This window comes from Oncorhynchus mykiss, chromosome 4 (genome assembly GCF_057628025.1).
Source record: "Oncorhynchus mykiss isolate SJ-2025 chromosome 4, ASM5762802v1, whole genome shotgun sequence".
NCBI classification, from domain to species: Eukaryota; Metazoa; Chordata; class Actinopteri; order Salmoniformes; family Salmonidae; genus Oncorhynchus; species Oncorhynchus mykiss.
Window position 1 is genome coordinate 39079205 of NC_143025.1, and position 20671 is coordinate 39099875.

The 20671-nt window shown below is 44.9% G+C and overlaps 1 protein-coding gene across 4 annotated transcripts in view; it reads right to left on the minus strand.

Moving 5' to 3' along the window:
* The window catches only part of LOC110521790 (uncharacterized), a 188097-nt gene that overhangs the window by 91150 nt on the left and 76276 nt on the right, over nt 1–20671 (minus strand). For 3 of the 4 annotated variants that reach the window (XR_016495247.1, XM_036968553.2, XM_090231958.1), the window contains exons 13-19: nt 15738–15791; nt 14048–14092; nt 3581–3634; nt 3380–3424; nt 2627–2680; nt 2404–2457; nt 1330–1383 (exon numbers count right to left, since the gene is read on the minus strand). Coding sequence is in view for 3 of the 4 variants with exons in the window: in XM_036968553.2 (XP_036824448.2) it covers nt 1330–1383; nt 2404–2457; nt 2627–2680; nt 3380–3424; nt 3581–3634; nt 14048–14092; nt 15738–15791 (360 nt within the window). In the remaining variant the exon portion in view is untranslated. Of the gene's footprint in view, nt 1–1329; nt 1384–2403; nt 2458–2626; nt 2681–3379; nt 3425–3580; nt 3635–14047; nt 14093–15737; nt 15792–20671 lie in introns of those variants that run through there. The other variant, XM_090231959.1, reaches the window with a different exon arrangement.

Genomic DNA, 20671 nt, shown 5'->3' on the forward strand with positions numbered 1-20671 from the left:
CAGTTTCATCATTGTGCTTGATGGTTTTTGCGACTGCACTTGAAGAAACGCTCAAAGTTCTTGAAATGTTCTGGATTGACTGACCTTTATGTCTTAAAGTAATGATGGACTGTCATTTCTCTTTGCTTATTTGAGCTGTTCTTGCTATAATATGGACTTGGTCTTTTACCAAATAGGGCTATCTTCAGCATACCACCCCTGCCTTGTCACAACACAACTGATTTGCTTAAATGCATTAAGAAGGAAAGACATTTCTCAAATGAACTTTTAACAAGGCACACCTGTTAATTAAAATGCATTCCAGGTGACTACCTCATGAAGCTGGTTGAGATAATGCCAAGAGTGCTCAAAGCTGTCATCAAGGAAAAGGGTGGCTACTTTGAAGAATCTCAAATATAAAATATATTTAGATTTGTTGAACACTTTTTTGGTTACTAAATGATTCCGTGTGTGGTTCTTTTCATAGTTTTTATGTCTCCACTATCATTCTACAGTGTAGAAAATAGTAAAAATAAAGAAAAACCCTTGAATGAGTTGGTGTTTCCAAACTTTTGACTGGTACTGTAGATATCATTAAAAAAATCACTAGACTGGACCTGTGCCCATCGCTTCTACACACTGTCTTATCTGTGTGTGTGTCGACGTAACTTTCTTTGTGTATGTTCAGCTGACACAACCTGGGAGCAACCCTAGTGATAGACGCCAAACAAAGGCACTATCAGGCAATAACTAGAGTTAATATGGACCTGTGCCCAAGTTGCTTTTACACACGGTCTAATTAGAGAGTAAAAATACAGAGCGAGACGTGGGGCTGGTAGGGTTTTATGGTGTTCGTGTAGTTATAGTGTTTTATGGTCATGTTTGTGTTTAGACTGGAGGATCAGTGACTTCCATCCTGTCCCGTTGTATTTTCCCCAGTGTATCTGTTTACAACCTGTCCTCTGGACAGAACACAGGTAATAGAGCATCTCTGCTGTCTCATCTCTGCCACCAATTTCCCTCTGGGACACTAAAGTTGAAACTGGAACTTGAAACAATCTCATCTCTGACAGGTAATAGGACAGGTGCACGATAAGGTCCCAGCAGAGCAAGAATTTGAACTTGACTAAAACAACACTTTGTAGGAACAGACATTTATATCAGGATGATATGTTTTTATGATTGGTACAGTTTGCTTGGTTTGCTTGTTTTACCATTTATAGCACTATATGAAAGACGTTTATGATAGAATACTGAGCATTATCAGTAGCTCAATTAGCATGCTACAGACTGTAATATCACACATCTAACAGAGTGCGGCTTTAATGATATCAGTGTTTGTTGTCTTACCTCAGGTCCTGGTGGGCCGGGAGGTCCCTGCGGTCCGATGTCACCCATCTTACCCTGTCAAACAGAGAAACGTGAAAACATGAACACAAATACTGGAAACATCAAAACCTTTTTTTACTTAACGAATGCCAAGCATCATTCTCTCTTCTTCTCTTTCACTCTCACACACAGACACCCACACATGCATAATGTATATTTTGCACAAAAACAACATGAGGCATATAAAAGCTTGGCACTCAAAATCTCAGTTTCTCTGTAGTAAGTCCTCACTATCACTCTATTTGACAGTTGCCAATGTTTCTGAGAAGGAAGGCAGTGTGTATTGTTTTGTCAAATATTAATATGGTCTTTCTGTGACGCCACAGTGACCAATGGTGTGTGATTGCGGCCCGCAATTCGGGGCGTTCCTGCATGTGGGTATTCCTGGATCTGCAGTAACGCCCCTCGAGCATCCGATTGGTTCCTGCATGTGTTTATGTGCCACTTTTGATATTCTGCGATTAAAATGTGGGTCAAAAGGGAAATACAAGTATTATCAGAGTTTTTTTTGTCAAAACAAATAATCATATGGTCTTGCTGTGATGCCACAGAGGCTGACTGACTGGCGTCTACAGCCCAAGTGGATATGCCAGGGAGGGCAAACACTTGCTCAGGCAGATGTGAAGCGTACACGTAATAGGACAGCTTCAGCTTTAAAATATGGGAGCGTCTTTGCGGTGTATTCACTTAATACTATGCCAAACTGTGCAGGTTTTAGCTTTCTATGTTAAAAATACTAATTCAGTGTAAAAAAAAAAAAAAAACTATGCTAGGACTATAGAACATACTCCCTTGTTGCCTGTCATCGACTCATGCAGGACCCAACAGATGGTCTAAATATGTTGCGTGAATTTGTCATCATCGTTTTCAGGCAGAGAGTTTAAAGTTTCAGACAGTTATATGGTCTGTTTGTAACAAAGTGAAAGTCTCTAAAAAGGTACAGGGTGTTTACTGGGGTCGTTACATTAATTAAGTGACGCACACACGCACACGCACACGCACATGCACACACACACACACACACACACTACGTACAGGTGGGCCTGTTTTCCCAAGGAGTCCAGGAGGTCCAGGTAAGCCAGCAGAACCCTGGGGACACAAACAAACACACAACACTTGTTTATGCTCCTATTCCCTCCATCACTCATTATCTGACTCCCTCTCTTTTACTTTTTTTTCTGTGTGTGTGTGTGTGTGTCGCAAGGGACCCAGCATAGTTTAAAATCAATAAACATATTCAGACGGATGGGAAACCTACCTTGTCACCTTGGTAACCAATCTTTCCTGGTTCCCCCCTTAGTCCAGGTTCGCCCTGAATGTTACAGCATCACACAGAGATATAATACAAACAACTTGCTCCTCGGAGAACAGTGTTAACAACACAGGGAGGGACACACTGATTCCCCATCCATGTTCAGGTGTCTATCTAAACCATCCTATGGGAGATACATCCTACCAAAGTCAAGCAGCAATCAAGATCAAGAGTTTTATTGATGAACTGTATAATCATTAGAAAGGGGGAAACAATCATAGTCAGGGGTACAACAGACCCAGAAAGGGGGAAACAATCATAGTCAGGGGTACAACAGACCCAGAAAGGGGGAAGACATTTAAAAAACACATCTCTATTTCTCAAGTTTATACTGTACCGAGATGTACACTCTTAGAAAAAAGGGTTCGCAAAGGGTTATTCGGCTGTACCCATAGGATAACTTTTTGCTTCTAGGTAGAACCCTTTTGTGTTTCATGTTGAACTCTCTGTGGAAAGGGTTCTACATGGAACCCAAAAGGGTTCTACCTGGAACCAAAACGTTTTTCTTAAAGGGTTCTCCTATGGGGACAGCCGAATAACTCTCTTAGGCTCTAGGTTCTGTACTGCATATCAAATCCTCATTCCTCTCTTCTGTTACTCCCATCCCGTTCCCTTCACTGTGTACTTGAATGTAAAACACACTCTCCTCATCCACACACTGGGATAGATCATTCACAATAATATAAATATTTAGATCACCTTATCACCTTTCAATCCAGGCAGCCCCGCATTTCCAGTCAGGCCCTAATAGAGAGAAGGAACAGGAGAGGGAGTCCTCAGTGGCAGCCATTTTGAAAAAGAGAACAAAGGACGATACAGAGACCGATAGATGCAGAGAGACTGACTGGAAAACGGAAGAGAGGAAGAGAACGGAAAAGAGAGGAGAGGGTGGGTAGTTACCATAGTTCCCACTATGCCAGTCAGTCCTCGCTGTCCCTCAGGTCCTTGGTCTCCCTGTGGAGAGAAGGGGGAGTAGGGTAAGATACAGCACGCATGCGCGCAGCACACACACAAACACACACACTTCATCAAGTGTACAGTATGTATTATACTGGCTCAGATTTACGGCGCAAGACAATGAAGGACATGTTCCACAGGAAACATCCAATACATCCGTTTCCCACTCGCAGCCCATTATTTTGACACATGCAGTTACCGCCTGGGCCTAAACACTACATTCCTGTGAGTCAATGCCTATTATGACTTCCAAGCTGTGCCTGTGCTGACAATAAAGCACAACTGCAACATCACATCTAACCAGCTGTGACATGGACAGGGTAGGAGTGACCGGACACTGTGCTGCTGGAAAAGGGTCTGAATGATTGTTCTAATCATTGTAATTATACTGACCGAGGGTGTGGGACCGAAGGCCAGCTCTGTAAGTGATTCTATGCGTTCCAGGCCTACTGGCCTACCAGTGTGGCTCTGTTTCCCAATGCTGTGCTTTGAGGGGATTGCCATCAGATCTGGAGAGAAATGCAGCTCCAGCAAACACAGCAGGGACTGATAAAGTACACGCACAAACTCACAGGAATGCACACGCGCACACACACAGATACGGCTCCTCTTCATCAGAGCCAGCCTGTACACTTGGACAGATACCTTTGCTTCCTCCTACTTTTAGCCGCTGTCACAGAAACCAGTAAGGCTTCTTCACATTCTAAAACATGAGAAGTACCGTGGTAAATTATGATTCATGAGGACTTCAGAGAACAGGTACTATAAGAGCAGCTGAGAGTGAATAAGTGAATGCAGTTGTAAAACACGGAGTGGTTTGGTAAATAATCAGTTGTATTAGGGCCTCCTTGGAGACTTTAGTAGAAGAGGTAAGAGCAGCTGAGGATTAATAACTGAAAGCAGTTGTCCTTTGTTCTAATTTTTTATTTTACCTTCGTTTAACTAGGCAAGTCAGTTAAGAACAAATTCTTATTTACAATGACAGCCTACCCCGGCCAATGCTGGGCCCACTTGCGAGCCGCCCTATGGGACTCCCAATCACAGCCAGATGGGATGCAGCCTGGATTTGAACCAGGTACTGCAATGACACCTCTTGCACTGAGATGCAGTGTCTTAGACCACTGGGAGCCCCTAATGCAGGGGTGAAATCAGTCCGGGCCTCAACTTGCTGTCGAGAGTTAAAATAATAGAATGCACAAGGTGCAATTTCGAAATGTGGTAGTGCATCAGCAGTCACTCAATTAGCCCATGTCAGCAAACATTTTTTAGTTTGTTAAGGTAGTCAAGTGGCCAGTTATCTAAACTTGTAGTAAGCATGGTTGAATTACCGACCGGGGTGGGGCCCATTGATCATCAGCTATCATATTAAAAACTGCAAACATTGACCTCCACTCTATGGCAAAATTTGTATAATTGCATGAAATTAGTTATAAAATCGCAAAATCTTCTCTCCGCCCCATGGAAAAATGTGTAGACTTGGGGGTATGGATGTGGGTACGCAGACCCACGAGGCACTGCGGCCCCTCGTGATGAGTTCCGTTTTTTTGTGAGGCTTCACAAAGCTGCCTTGGCAACGGTTGAGGAAACTCCATCCGGCGAGCAACCAGCACCCCTCAAAGAGCTTAATGCGATGTCATTAAGGACATGTGGCTTAAAAGCAGAGGTCCATCTGGTCTCAGTATGACTTTGTGTTTGATGCTCAACCTCCCTGGCTAATGGCACGGCGGGATGGAGACAAATCGCACGCACTTCATAAAGAATGCTTTCAACTGAGGGCATATGAAAGTTACGGGCTGAAAACAGACAATTGGCGTAAGGCGATACCCCACCACTCTCCTCTCAGGGCCAACCAATTGATCCAGCGAATCAAACTTCAATATCCCACACACAGCTACAATACGGGGGAACGACAGATAAGATGGACACCACCTGCTGCCTGCGGGAGGGTTTAATCTACCTCTCTCTCCCTCCCCACATGAGAAACCAATGATTAGAGAAACGTCAGGAAAACCACATTGGTGAATTCCTGTATTCCTTTGAAAGAATCGAACACAACGCCACAGTAACAGAGGATCATATATGTTGCACACATCAGACCTATGGAATGTGTACCATTAAATGATACGTGTGCGTGTTGGCCCCATTAGTGTGTACATTTAAGAGTTTATTACCCTTTGGCTCTGAATGCAAAGCTTCACACACCACTCTCTCTCTCTTTTTCCTGGAGAGAAAACGTCAATGGAAGAAAAGGTAAAAACCATTTTTCCTAGTTTGTTTTATATGTGTGGTTTAAAATAGACAGATTGGCTTTGTGTCAAACATACAGCACCAGCTCAATCAGAGATTCCCATTCCACCATCATTTGGGAAGGGAACTCAGGCATTCACATATACAGTATGTAAACAGGGTGATGAGCATCCGTGCAGAAAGCCATTCAACCACAGTACTGGTTGTGTTCTGAGGTTTTGCTTAATGACAAGACACACGAAACCCAACCACACAGAAATAACAATGATGGATAGGACCAACCACACAACACAACCCAGTCTGTCAGTCAAAATGGCATACGCCAAGCAGATCTGATCCATCATGTCTGTACTGTGGGAACATGCTATAGGATCTAACAGTGTCGAGACTCACGGCCACGACTTTGTTTAAAACGAAGCTCTCCAGAATTAGGTCACGATGCTTCAAGGAAAAAGTCAAGGGAGAAAAATGAAGCAACAAGATGAGTTTTGGAGGACAGAAGGAGAGGATTAAGGAATAGTGGTGGAGAGGGCCTGCATGTCTGTCTCCTGCATAAGGACGGCAGGGGTGATAGTGTGGGCTAGAGAGTTAGATGTGGATCAATCAGCAGAGGAGAGGCCACCAATTTGTCTGGAATGTGAATTTGAAAGAGTTCTTCACGGGCCGGGGGCAGAGTGACATGAGGAATCAGTCGCCACACTAGTTGGGCTTCCTCTCACGTAACAAATGCCTGGAAGACATGTGATTCTAATTCCAGCATGATGGAAGTGTCCCGGGTTCGTAGAGTTGGGATGGGTTGAATGGGGATCTGCTGTGGGACCGCTTCTCCTCTGGGGCGAAATGTCTGACATGACAGAGCCCTGTATACTGTAGGCAGCCATTAATGTAGGCCCACTTCGGTCTCACTTTAAACAAACCACTACTTCTAAAGACTTGACAAAGCATTGGCGAAGTCTTTGCAAACACCACATAGATGCTTTCCAGATAGGGAGACATCGTGGACGAAGAGCTGCTGTTCAAAATGATCACGTTTGAGTAATATTTCACGTAAAGTACCTGCACTTACAATAATGTTGTACTGAATTGAAAATACATTAGTGACTGTAAAACATAACATGGCCTATAAATATGTGAGCACAGTATGTAACTACATGAACGGAATTGATCCAATTGGCAACTTTACCAGCCAGCCATTCAGTTTAACAAATCGAGACCTGTCATCATGTGTCCCTTCCTGGATTATACATTACACGGAAATACTTTATCCTAAATGTAGGTACTTTACATGAACTATTTCTCAAAGATGATCACTCATCAACAGTTTTTGTCGTAGACATACAGTACACCGGGAATAGAAAATGCAAGAGAATATGTGTGATGTTGAATAGCAATAAGAGCAGGATGATCTATATCCTACAAGTTTTGCCTCAACTTTTTTGTCTCGGCTGGAATAGAGCTGGCTGTGTTTCCCTGGTAGGCCTAACTTCCAGTAGCCTGACCTGACCATGTCCATGCTACGCCCTGTCCAGAGAACAGCTTGATTTGTAGGGATGGGTCAGAGCCCTCCATCTGAGTCAGATCAAATTCCCGGGGTACGTAAGTCACGCTGCCTGGGTGCCATCTTGTAACAGTAGTTCAGGTAAGTCAGACTCTGTGTGGATCTTGGCGTGGCAGTTGAGTTACGGTTGAGTTAAGGTGTAGCGGTTGAGTTATGGCCGGATGCCGTGGCAACGGTTGAGGAATCTCCATCCCTCTGAGCACCGCTCGTGGTGACCCCGTAAATCTGTCTGATGGAGAGAGAGGGTTCCCAACCTCCCATGCTCTGGCCAACAAAGCTTTCCCGGGGGGGCCAGGGTCAGGGACCAAACCTCACTTCACCTCAGCAGCCCCGTGGGGAGGAATGGGTTATGGAAGTCATGGGGTTATGGGGGTATGAGGGATGGGGTACCGGCTAGGTCATGGGAGGTAATACAGTATCTACAGTGCCTTGCAAAAGTATTCGCCCCCTTGAACTTTGCGACCTTTTGCCACATTTCAGGCTTCAAACATAAAGATATAAAACTGTATTTTTTTGTGAAGAATCAACAACAAGTGGGACACAATCATGAAGTGGAACGACATTTATTGGATATTTCAAACTTTTTTAACAAATCAAAAACTGAAACATTGGGCGTGCAAAATTATTCAGCCCCCTTAAGTTAATACTTTGTAGCGCCACCTTTTGCTGCGATTACAGCTGTAAGTCGCTTGGGGTATGTCTCTATCAGTTTTGCACATCGAGAGACTGACATTTTTTCCCATTCCTCCTTGCAAAACAGCTCGAGCTCAGTGAGGTTGGATGGAGAGCATTTGTGAACAGCAGTTTTCAGTTCTTTCCACAGATTCTCGATTGGATTCAGGTCGGGACTTTGACTTGGCTATTCTAACACCTGGATATGTTTATTTTTGAACCATTCCATTGTAGCTTTTGCTTTATGTTTTGGATCATTGTCTTGTTGGAAGACAAATCTCCGTCCCAGTCTCAGGTCTTTTGCAGACTCCATCAGGTTTTCTTCCAGAATGGTCCTGTATTTGGCTCCATCCATCTTCCCATCAATTTTAACCATCTTCCCTGTCCCTGCTGAAGAAAAGCAGGCCCAAACCATGATGCTGCCACCACCATGTTTGACAGTGGGGATGGTGTGTTCAGGGTGATGAGCTGTGTTGCTTTTACGCCAAACATAACGTTTTGCATTGTTGCCAAAAAGTTCAATTTTGGTTTCATCTGACCAGAGCACCTTCTTCCACGTTTGGTGTGTCTCCCAGGTGGCTTGTGGCAAACTTTAAACGACACTTTTTATGGATATCTTTAAGAAATGGCTTTCTTCTTGCCACTCTTCCATAAAGGCCAGATTTGTGCAATATACGACTGATTGTTGTCCTATGGACAGAGTCTCCCACCTCAGCTGTAGATCTCTGCAGTTCATCCAGAGTGATCATGGGCCTCTTGGCTGCATCTCTGATCAGTCTTCTCCTTGTATGAGCTGAAAGTTTAGAGGGACCGCCAGGTCTTGGTAGATTTGCAGTGGTCTGATACTCCTTCCATTTCAATATTATCGCTTGCACAGTGCTCCTTGGGATGTTTAAAGCTTGGGAAATCTTTTTGTATCCAAATCCGGCTTTAAACTTCTTCACAACAGTATCTCGGACCTGCCTGGTGTGTTCCTTGTTCTTCATGATGCTCTCTGCGCATTTAACGGACCTCTGAGACTATCACAGTGCAGGTGCATTTATACGGAGACTTGATTACACACAGGTGGATTGTATTTATCATCATTAGTCATTTAGGTAAACATTGGATCATTCAGAGATCCTCACTGAACTTCTGGAGAGAGTTTGTTGCACTGAAAGTAAAGGGGCTGAATAATTTTGCACGCCCAATTTTTCAGTTTTTGATTTGTTAAAAAAGTTTTAAATATACAATAAATGTCGTTCCACTTCATGATTGTGTCCCACTTGTTGTTGATTCTTCACAAAACAATACAGTTTTATATCTTTATGTTTGAAGCCTGAAATGTGGCAAAAGGTCGCAAAGTTCAAGGGGGCCGAATACTTTCGCAAGGCACTGTATCATTACGGTGCAACACTATACTGTTTATATGGCCTGGATGGACACTTTGACATGTTTTGATTACTTAAAATGGCATGGGAGTATGTATGAGTTTAGAGAAGAGCTGCTTTCACTCATCCCACTCTCTCTCCCTCTCAGGAGACAGCACTAGGACAGGCTCTCTAAACCCCCCCCCCCCCCTCCTCCCTCTCTCCATCTCTCTCTTTATCTCTCTCTCTCTGCTTATAGCAGGCCTGGGCATCTCCAGTCATCTGTGGCCTGATTGGTGTCACACTTTATCCCCAGCCCCAGCTAACACAGCTGACTCCAATAATCAACTAATCCTGATCTTCAGTTAAGAATGCAATTAATTTAAATCAGGTGTGTTTGCTAGGGATCGTGGAAAAGTGTGACACCAATCAGGCCCCCGAGGACTGGAGTTGCCCAGGCCTGTAAAGGCTTAGTAAGCCCTCATAAAGCCTTCATAAATACTACATAAATGTGTTACAAATCATCTATAACCATATGTCATGCTTTAAAAGGTTAATAAATATCGCATAAAAGTGTGACATAACCACCAATGTCAAATGTGACATGACCCACTACGTCAAATATGACATAATTCTGTGCTTTATAAAGGGTGACATAAGCACCATTTAATAAAGGCCTTATAAATCATATTAAATTGAGGCTTCACAAAGCATTTATAACCCTGTCATGCATCTTGGTAGAGCATTGCAACCCCAGGATATTGGGTTCGATTCCCGGGACCACCCATACATGAAAATGTTTTCACAAATGACTGTACTGTAAGTCGCTTTGGATAAAATGTCTGCAAAATGTTATAAATTATATTAGATTTTACTAAAACATTTATTGGACGGCCCAACCTCTTGGGTGCATAGTCAGTATTGGACCTGACCTCAACTTACCCCAAAATGATGTGATGCAGGATGACACACACACTAAAGTACCAAAAAATGTTGGTAGGGCCATTTAAAATCTGTTACATTTTATTGCCTACTTCCAGGTTTTATTGCCTACTTCCAGGTTTTGGATTTCCTGAAAAAAAGGTCTGGGAAAAATCTAAAAACATTTTTGCGTGTAGTTGCCATTTAATTCAGTGAGAATGCCCATGTACTGTTGTTTGGTTAGCAGGTTTTCTGCAGTAAGCGCACATGTGATGTGATTCAGCAACCAATGGAATGGGTGGACTAAAAGGTCAGCAAAACTCTGTATTATTCAGAGCCCCTTGAAATGACACCAGATATACATTCTACAGACCCTACAGTATTCCCTGCTATACTTTTACTGTGGCACCGAGAATAGTTCTTGCTCTAAGACAATATGTATTCCATACAGTTGAAGTCGGGAGTTTACCACCACTGCACACACTTCATGTTAACAAACTATAGTTTTGGCAAGTTAGTTAGGACATCTACTTTGTGCAAGACACAAGTAATTTTTCCAACAATTGTTTACAGACAGATTATTTCACTTATAATTCACTGTATCACAATTCCAATTGGTCAGAAGTTAACATACACTAAGTTGACTGTGCCTTTAAACAGCTTGGAAAATTCCAGGAAATGATGTCATGGCTTTAGAAGCTTCTGATAGGCTAACTGATATCATCTAAGTCAATTAGAGGTGTACATGTGGATATATTTCAAGGCCTACCTTTAAACTCTTGACATCATGGGGAAATCAGAAGAAATCAGCCAAAACCTCAGAAAAAACCCTGTAGACCTCTACAAGCCTGGTTCATCCTTGGGAGCAATTTCCAAATGCCTGTAGGTACCATGTTGATCTGTACAAACAATAGTATGCAAGTATAAACACCATGGGATCACGCAGCCGTCATACCGCTCAGGAAGGAGGCGTATTCTGTCTCCTAGAGATGAACGTACTTGGTGCGAAAAGTGCAAATCAATCCCAGAACAACAGCAAAGGACCTTGAGAAGATGTTTGAGGATACAGGTACAAAAGTATCTATATCCACAGTAAAACGAGTCCTATATCGACATAACCTGAAAGGCCGCTCAGCAAGGAAGAAGCCACTGCTCCAAAACTGCCATAAATAAAGCCAGACTATGGTTTGCAATTGCACATGAGGACAAAGATCGTACTTTTTGGAGAAATGTCTTCTGGTCTGATGAAACAAAAATAGAACTGTTTGGCCATAATGACCATCGTTATGTTTGGAGGAAAAAGGGGGATGCTTGCAAGCAGAAGAACACCATCCCAACCGTGAAGCACGGGGGTGGCAGCATCATGTTGTGGGGGTGCTTTACTGCAGGAGGGACTGGTGAACTTCACAAAATAGATGGCGTCATGAGGGAGGAAAATTATGTGGATATATTGAAGCAACATCTCAAGACATAATTCAGAAAGTTAAAGCTTGGTCACAAATGGGTCTTCCAAATGGACAATGACCCCAAGCATTCTTCTAAAGTTGTGGCAACATGGCTGAAGGACAACAAAGTCAAGGTGTTGGAGTGGCCATCACAAAGCCCTGACCTTAATCCTATAGAACATTTGTGGGCAGAACTGAAAAAGCGTGTGCGAGCAAGGAGGCCGACAAAACCTGACTCAGTTACACCAGCTCTGTCTGGAGGAATGGGCCAAAATTCACCTAACTTATTGTGGGAAGCTTATGGAAGGCTACCCAAAACGTTTGACCCAAGTTAAACAATTTAAAGGCAATGCTACCAAATACTAGGTAAACTTCTGACCCACTGGGAAAGTGATGAAAGAAATAAAAGATGAAATAAATCATTCTCTCTACAATTATTCTGACATTTCTCATTCTGAAAAATAAAGTGGTGATCCTAACTGACCTAAAACAGGGAATTTTTACTAGGATTAAATGACAGGAATTGTGAAAAACTGAGTTTAAATGTATTTGGCTAAGGTGTATGTAAACTTCCGACTTCAACTCTATATACAGTCATTTGTATTGAGGGCATTTATTTGACATTGGTACATGTTTCTAAATCCACATTTAATGCAAATGTCACTTAAACATGAACAAATATGAATCATTGTTAAATTAATGTTTAGATAATTATTTGTATAGATCATTAATAGTTATTGACACATTTAAGTGTCCCGGAAGTACTTTCTTAGTGTTGCTGACGAGACACTGATCATGTGATGAGCTGCCACTGGACAGCGAAAAACAAATAAGTTAACCTTTATGTATTGCTATTTAAATTTGTTTGTAGTAGTTAAGTGTTAAATTAGATTCTATACTGTAGCTACCTCAATGGTTATTTCCGATCATTTCAGTGACTTCACAAAAAATGCTAGCTAGCCTAAATGTAGCTAGCAAGGCTCAGCTAAATACAAATCCCCCTCATATTCACGTCTCACGTCTCACAGTCACATTTGACAATTGGTGATAGTTACACACAGTTGTGCCACATTTATGAACCCTTTATAAAACATGACGTATGGTTAAAGATGCTTTGTAACACTTATGTAGTGCTTCTGAAGGCATTACGAAGGAGCCTTTATAAGCTGAACGTAATTTAAAGAGGGACCTCTTTTGGTCTTCTCTCTCTCCCTCTCCCTCACTTAGCTCAGGGCTTGACAGGCCGCCATGTCTTTAAAGTTAATCAAATATTGGTAATCCACCTTTGGCAGGACAGTCATGACCTGCAGAGCACAGTACTAAGCGTTTCACAGTAGGCAGGGTGAAGAATATATTGTTACCATTCAAAGCAAATGACCTTGGTTGGAGTATTGGCACAGTACCTCTCCAAGAAACGAAGGGTACTAGTTAGAGATTCCCATTTATCAGAGTATGTCAGAGCAGATTCCCCATTCATCAGAATTTTTACTCTTCCAGTATACAAAACAGTTATGCAAAAACATCTGATCTAATCTACAGACAAAAAGTTGGGCTTGATGTGGATATAATACACTATACAGATGTAGGATCTTAATTTGAGCCAGTTTTCTACAGCGGGAAAATAATCCTGCAGCAAGAAGAGCTAAATTATTATGTGGATTATAATTCATGGACATTTTTGTAGAGGCTGATGCATTTCTCTTTAGGGAAAATCTACACACTTTAGAAGGCGTTTTAAAACTCAAATACAACGCACGTTTGTGTTTCCTGCTTTGCAGGACAATTCTGAGCAACAAGTGATCAAATTAAGAGCCTACATCTGCATGAGAGAAGAACTGTAGAGAGGAATCAACGGCATCAGACACTACTAAATCCAACAGCTTCCCCAAACTGCATCAAAATCAAACACAACAGAATGAATGAATGTAAAATGAATGAATGCACACTGCAATCAAAGAGGGTGCTAAGATACTGCTGTAGTGAACGTCAACATCTACGACATAAAAATAAAAACGTTAGACCTTGACCAGATGACAGATGAATAAAGATATTAATCAAATGTATTTCTAGAGCTATTTTTTTTAAACAGCAGTTATCACAAAGTTATCACAGAAATCGAGCCTAAAACCCCAGAGAGCAAGCAATGCCGATGTAGAGGCACGGTGGCTAGGAAAAAAATCCCTAGAAAGGCTGATGTGTAATGTTGTGTAACACTCACCCTCAGACCTGGGAAGCCACCCATGCCAGTCCCACCAGCAGGCCCCTATAGGACAGCACAGGAACATCATGAGTACAGGGTAGCAATGGACACACATGTGAACATAAACACGCGCATGCACCCAGGCACACACACACACACACAGAGACATACACACACGCCCAGGCCACACACAGGATAGTAAAGCTTTTCTCCAAATTACAGTATCATGCAGTCTGGCACACCCAGACACAGCTAATCATAACACAAACCATGGTGTGCTGTGAACCACACTCGCTTCTTTGTTGCTCCTCAGTCTACATACATTAAACAGTGCTTTTACAGAACTTTTTAAATCAATAAAAATCTGTTTCCCGATTTGCTCATCTGCAGTATACTTTGCCAGCTCAATAAAGTGATTCCCTGTAACCTGCTGTTCTGTTGGAATCTGCCCAACACAGACAGCCCTGCAAAATTGTAACGGATTGCAGGTCATCTCAACACATTGAGCTCTAAAACGTTACAGACTGCTGGGCCTGGGCTGAGCTCATTCATCCAGAGCTACAGACGTCCAGAGAAACAGTCCAGAGAGTGTGTTCTAATCTAAGCCATGCGGTTGAGTCAACCCTGGCGTTTCGGAGGCCAAACGAGAACAATTGCTCTGTCTATATACTGTGCATGGCACAACTCAGCTCAGCAGAGCTAATCTCCTAAAGGTCATAGAGCAGGGCACAAGACATAGGGCAGAGGGGCACAACATTGTTCCTGGAGTGTGATTTTTTTGCTAGAGACTGAATAGAGTATACAAACATGGCAACCGGAAACAGGCAAAGGGTACCACAGCATCGGCTCTCGGACTAATAGGCTCTGAGACAGCTTCTCCTCCCAAGCCATAAGACTGCTTAATAGCCAGACTGCTAAATAGTAAATGAATGGTACCCAAACTATCTGCACAGACTCTATCTTGCACTGACCCTACGCACACACACTAGACTATATATATATACAAACCATATACACACTCACTCACACACCCTACATTGACACTCCCACATACATTCACAAACACTACATACAAAAACACACACACACACATACATACACATTACACAAACACACTTACACTCTTTTACACTGATCATTTGCTGCTGCTACTCTGTTCTTTATGTGACTCATATTATTATCTATCCTGATGCCTAGTAACTTCCCCCTGCTGTCACGTACTATCGACCTCAGATAGCTCCTACCGCTGCACATGGATCTGGTACTTGTGTATCTTATTTAAATCCTCTTGTGCTACTATTTTATTTTACATTTATATTATTATTTTAAGCAAGCTTAAAGTCTACACAAGTGATATTCGGCGCATGTGAAACATTTGATTTGACTTAAAGGGATAGTGTGAGATTTTGGCAACTATTTACACAGAGTCGGATGAACTGATGGATACCATTTCTAGGTCTCTGCGTGCAGTATGAAGGAAATTGCTAAGTGACGTTAGCTCAGCGACTGGGATGCACCTGTAGACTCCCAGTCATTGCGCTAACGCTAGTTAGAAATGGCTTGCGAAACTACCTTCGACTTGCTTCAAATGCACGCAGAGACATCAAAATTGTAGCTACGAGTTCATCTGACTGTGTAAGTAGAAAAGGGACATAATTGCCAAAATCTTGGACTATCCCTTTAGGAGGAAGAGGGACGTAGATCTTACCTCGTCGCCATCAGGACCAGGAGGACCCCTTTCACCAACATCTCCAACAACTCCCTGCACGCAAAAGAACAACAAAAGTTTTCATTTACACAATGTTGGCAGTTCAGTTATGAGTTATGAGGCTCCTTTAGATATTCAGATGCTCCTGGGTATAATCTCTTCATTGTGGGCCTATCAGATCGAACAGGGCAAAGGGCGCTGGCCCTCCTTGCCTGCCTACACCTGCCTATTTGCATATTGTGGGATGTTCTGATGTTCTCCATTCTCTCCCCTGTGTTCCAGAACTTCCAGCTCTGAGTGTTCCATCCCCAGCGTTCCAGTTCCAGAGAGAAGGAGGCTTTGATAACCCCTCTCCACTCACTCAGACAGATGCTGGTGTGCCTGGTCTGGGCCATCGGCCCACTTGGTATCCCAGCTGGCCACAGCACAGAGAAGCTGTCAGATGCCTTGCTCACTGACACTTGTGTTTTTATAGCGTTTTTCGCTATGTCATGCCTTTGGTTACTCTATCTCTGTATGTGAGACACTGTTTTCCTATGCCAACCTAACTGGCACTGAGAGAGACTCACTCAAATGGCAAGTTGAATGCCAAGGTATGCATATCCTCATGTTGTTGGCATCCTGTCCATAGGTTGTTTTTATATCACGGGTAATCTATTTTTGGCTGTGTGTGAATTGTTACTTTTGGCACTGAATGTGCCGAGTGCATTTGCACATTAGCAATGAACACTCACAGAATACAGATGAAGGCAAGCTTTGGCTTTAAAATTCCTTAGGGCTTCCTGTGTTGAGGGTAAATGATTACTTCTGTGGGAGTAGCAGATGTACACCATTATTGTTACGGTGCGTGAATGAGGACCCAAAAGCGAATCAACTTAAACAGAGCTTCTTTAATTACCAAACATAGGTAGGCTCAGATGGACCGGCAGATTCCGACAGGACAGGACAAGGTTACAGCAAACATGACGGCAGTCTGGTTCAGGCATGAATGACACAAACAAACAAGAATCCGACAAGGACAGGAACAAAAACAGAGAGAGATATAGGGGACTAATCAGAGGGAAAAGGGGAACAGGTGGGAGAAGGGGTGACGAGGTAGTCAAGAGGAGACAAGGAACAGCTGGGGGAAAGCGGGGGAGAAAAGGTAACCTAACACGACCAGCAGAGGGAGACAGGGTGAAGGGAAAGGACAGAGACAAGACAACATGACAGTACATGACAGTACCCCCCCACTCACCGAGCGCCTCCTGGCGCACTCGAGGAGGAAACCTGGCGGCAACGGAGGAAATCATCAATCAGCGCACGGTCCAGCACGTCCCGAGAGGGAACCCAACTCCTCTCCTCAGGACCGTACCCCTCCCAGTCAACTAGGTACTGATGACCACGGCCCCGAGGACGCATGTCCAAGATTTTACGGACCCTGTAGATAGGTGCGCCCTCGACAAGGATGGGGGGGGGGGGGGGAAGACGAGCGGGGGCGCGAAGAACGGGCTTAACACAGGAGACATGGAAGACCGGGTGGACGCGACGAAGATATCGCGGAAGAAGAAGTCGCACTGCGACAGGATTAATGACCTGAGAGATACGGAATGGACCAATGAACCGCGGGGTCAACTTGCGAGAAGCCGTCTTAAGGGGAAGGTTCTGAGTGGAGAGCCAAACTCTCTGACCGCGACAATATCTAGGGCTCTTCGTTCTACGCTTATTAGCAGCTCTCACAGTCTGCGCCCTATAACGGCAAAGTGCAGACCTGACCCTCTTCCAGGTGCGCTCGCAACGTTGGACAAAAGCCTGAGCGGATGGGACGCTGGACTCGGCGAACTGAGATGAGAACAACGGAGGCTGGTACCCGAGGCTACTCTGAAAAGGAGATAGCCCGGTCGCAGACGAAGGAAGCGAGTTGTGGGCGTATTCTGCCCAGGGGAGCTGTTCTGACCAAGACGCAGGGTTGCGAAAAGAAAGACTGCGTAAGATGCGACCAATAGTCTGATTGGCCCGTTCTGCTTGACCGTTAGACTGGGGGTGAAAGCCGGAAGAGAGACTGACGGAAGCCCCAATCAAACGGCAAAACTCCCTCCAAAATTGAGACGTGAATTGCGGACCTCTGTCCGAAACGACGTCTGACGGAAGGCCATGAATTCTGAAAACATTCTCGATGATGATTTGTGCCGTCTCTTTAGCAGAAGGAAGCTTAGCAAGGGGAATGAAATGAGCCGCCTTAGAGAACCTATCGACAACCGTAAGAATAACAGTCTTCCCCGCTGACGAAGGCAGTCCGGTGACAAAATCTAAGGCGATGTGAGACCACGGTCGAGAGGGAATAGGAAGCGGCCTGAGACGGCCGGCAGGAGGAGAGTTACCGGACTTAGTCTGCGCGCAGACCGAACAAGCAGCCACGAAACGACGCGTGTCATGCTCCCGGGTGGGCCACCAGAAACGCTGGCGAATGGAAGCAAGCGTACCCCGAACGCCAGGGTGGCCGGCTAACTTGGCAGAGTGAGCCCACTGAAGAACGGCCAGACGAGTAGGAACGGGAACGAAAAGAAGGTTCCTAGGACAAGCGCGCGGCGACGGAGTTTGAGTGAGTGCTTGCTTTACCTGCCTCTCAATTCCCCAGACAGTCAACCCGACAACACGCCCCTCAGGGAGAATCCCCTCGGGGTCAGTGGAGGCTACTGAAGAACTGAAGAGACGAGACAAAGCATCAGGCTTGGTGTTCTTAGAGCCCGGACGATAAGAAATCACGAACTCGAAACGAGCGAAAAACAGCGCCCAACGCGCCTGACGCGCATTAAGTCGTTTGGCAGAACGGATGTACTCAAGGTTCCTATGGTCAGTCCAAACGACAAAAGGAACGGTCGCCCCCTCCAACCACTGTCGCCATTCGCCTAGGGCTAACCGGATGGCGAGCAGTTCGCGGTTACCCACATCATAGTTACGTTCCGACGGCGACAGGCGATGAGAAAAATACGCGCATGGGTGGACCTTGTCGTCAGAGAGGGAGCGCTGAGAAAGGATGGCTCCCACTCCCACCTCTGACGCGTCAACCTCGACAACGAACTGTCTAGAGACGTCAGGTGTAACAAGGATAGGAGCGGATGTAAAACGATTCTTGAGGAGATCAAAAGCTCCCTGGGCGGAAACGGACCACTTAAAGCACGTCTTGACAGAAGTAAGGGCTGTGAGAGGAGCTGCCACCTGACCGAAATTACGGATGAAACGACGATAGAAGTTCGCGAAGCCGAGAAAGCGCTGCAGCTCGACGCGTGACTTAGGGACGGGCCAATCAATGACAGCTTGGACCTTAGCGGGATCCATCTTAATGCCTTCAGCGGAAATAACAGAACCGAGAAATGTGACGGAGGAGGCATGAAAAGTGCACTTCTCAGCCTTCACAAAAAGACAATTCTCTAAAAGGCGCTGGAGGACACGTCGAACGTGCTGAACATGAATCTGGAGTGACGGTGAAAAAATCAGGATATCGTCAAGGTAAACGAAAACAAAGATGTTCAGCATGTCTCTCAGGACATCATTGACTAATGCCTGAAAGACAGCTGGAGCGTTAGCGAGGCCGAAAGGAAGAACCCGGTATTCAAAGTGCCCTAACGGAGTGTTAAACGCCGTCTTCCACTCGTCCCCCTCCCTGATGCGCACGAGATGGTAAGCGTTACGAAGGTCCAACTTAGTGAAAAACCTGGCTCCCTGCAGGATCTCGAAGGCTGAAGACATAAGAGGAAGCGGATAACGATTCTTCACTGTTATGTCATTCAGCCCTCGATAATCTATGCAGGGGCGCAGAGACCCGTCCTTCTTCTTGACAAAAAAAAACCCCGCTCCGGCGGGAGAGGAGGAGGGGACTATGGTACCGGCGTCAAGAGCTACAGACAAATAATCTTCGAGAGCCTTACGTTCGGGAGCCGACAGAGAGTATAGTCTACCCCGGGGGGGGGTGGTTCCCGGAAGGAGATCAATACTACAATCATACGACCGGTGTGGAGGAAGAGAGGTGGCCCTGGACCGACTGAACACCGTGCGCAGATCGTGATATTCCTCCGGCACCCCTGTCAAATCACCAGGCTCCTCCTGTGAAGAAGAGACAGAGGAAACAGGAGGGATAGCAGACATTAAACATTTCACATGACAAGAGACGTTCCAGGAGAGGATAGAATTACTAGACCAATTAATGGAAGGATTATGACAAACTAGCCAGGGATGGCCCAAAACAACAGGTGTAAAAGGTGAACGAAAAATTAAAAAAGAAATGGTTTCACTATGATTACCAGAAACAGTGAGGGTTAAAGGTAGCGTCTCACGCTGAATCCTGGGGAGAGGACTACCATCCAGGGCGAACAAGGCCGTGGGCTCCTTTAACTGTCTGAGAGGAATGTCATGTTCCCGAGCCCAGGTCTCGTCCATAAAACAGCCCTCCGCCCCAGAGTCTATTAAGGCAGTGCAGGAAGCTGACGAACCGGTCCAGCGTAGATGGACCGACAAGGTAGTGCAGGATCTTGAAGGAGAGACAGGAGTAGTAGCGCTCACCAGTAGCCCTCCGCTTACTGACGAGCTCTGGCCTTTTACTGGACATGAAGTGACAAAATGACCAGCGGAACCGCAATAGAGACAGAGGCGGTTGGTGATTCTCCGTTCCCTCTCCTTAGTCGAGATGCGGATACCTCCCAGCTGCATGGGCTCAGCACCCGAGCCGGCAGAGGAAGATGGTAGTGATGCGGAGAGGGAGGCGACGGAGAGCGCGAGCTCCTTTCCACGAGCTCGGTGACGAAGATCAACCCGTCGCTCAATGCGAATAGCGAGTTCAATCAAGGAATCCACGCTGGAAGGAACCTCCCGGGAGAGAATCTCATCCTTTACCTCTGCGCGGAAACCCTCCAGAAGGCGAGCGAGCAAGGCCGGCTCGTTCCAGCCACTGGAGACAG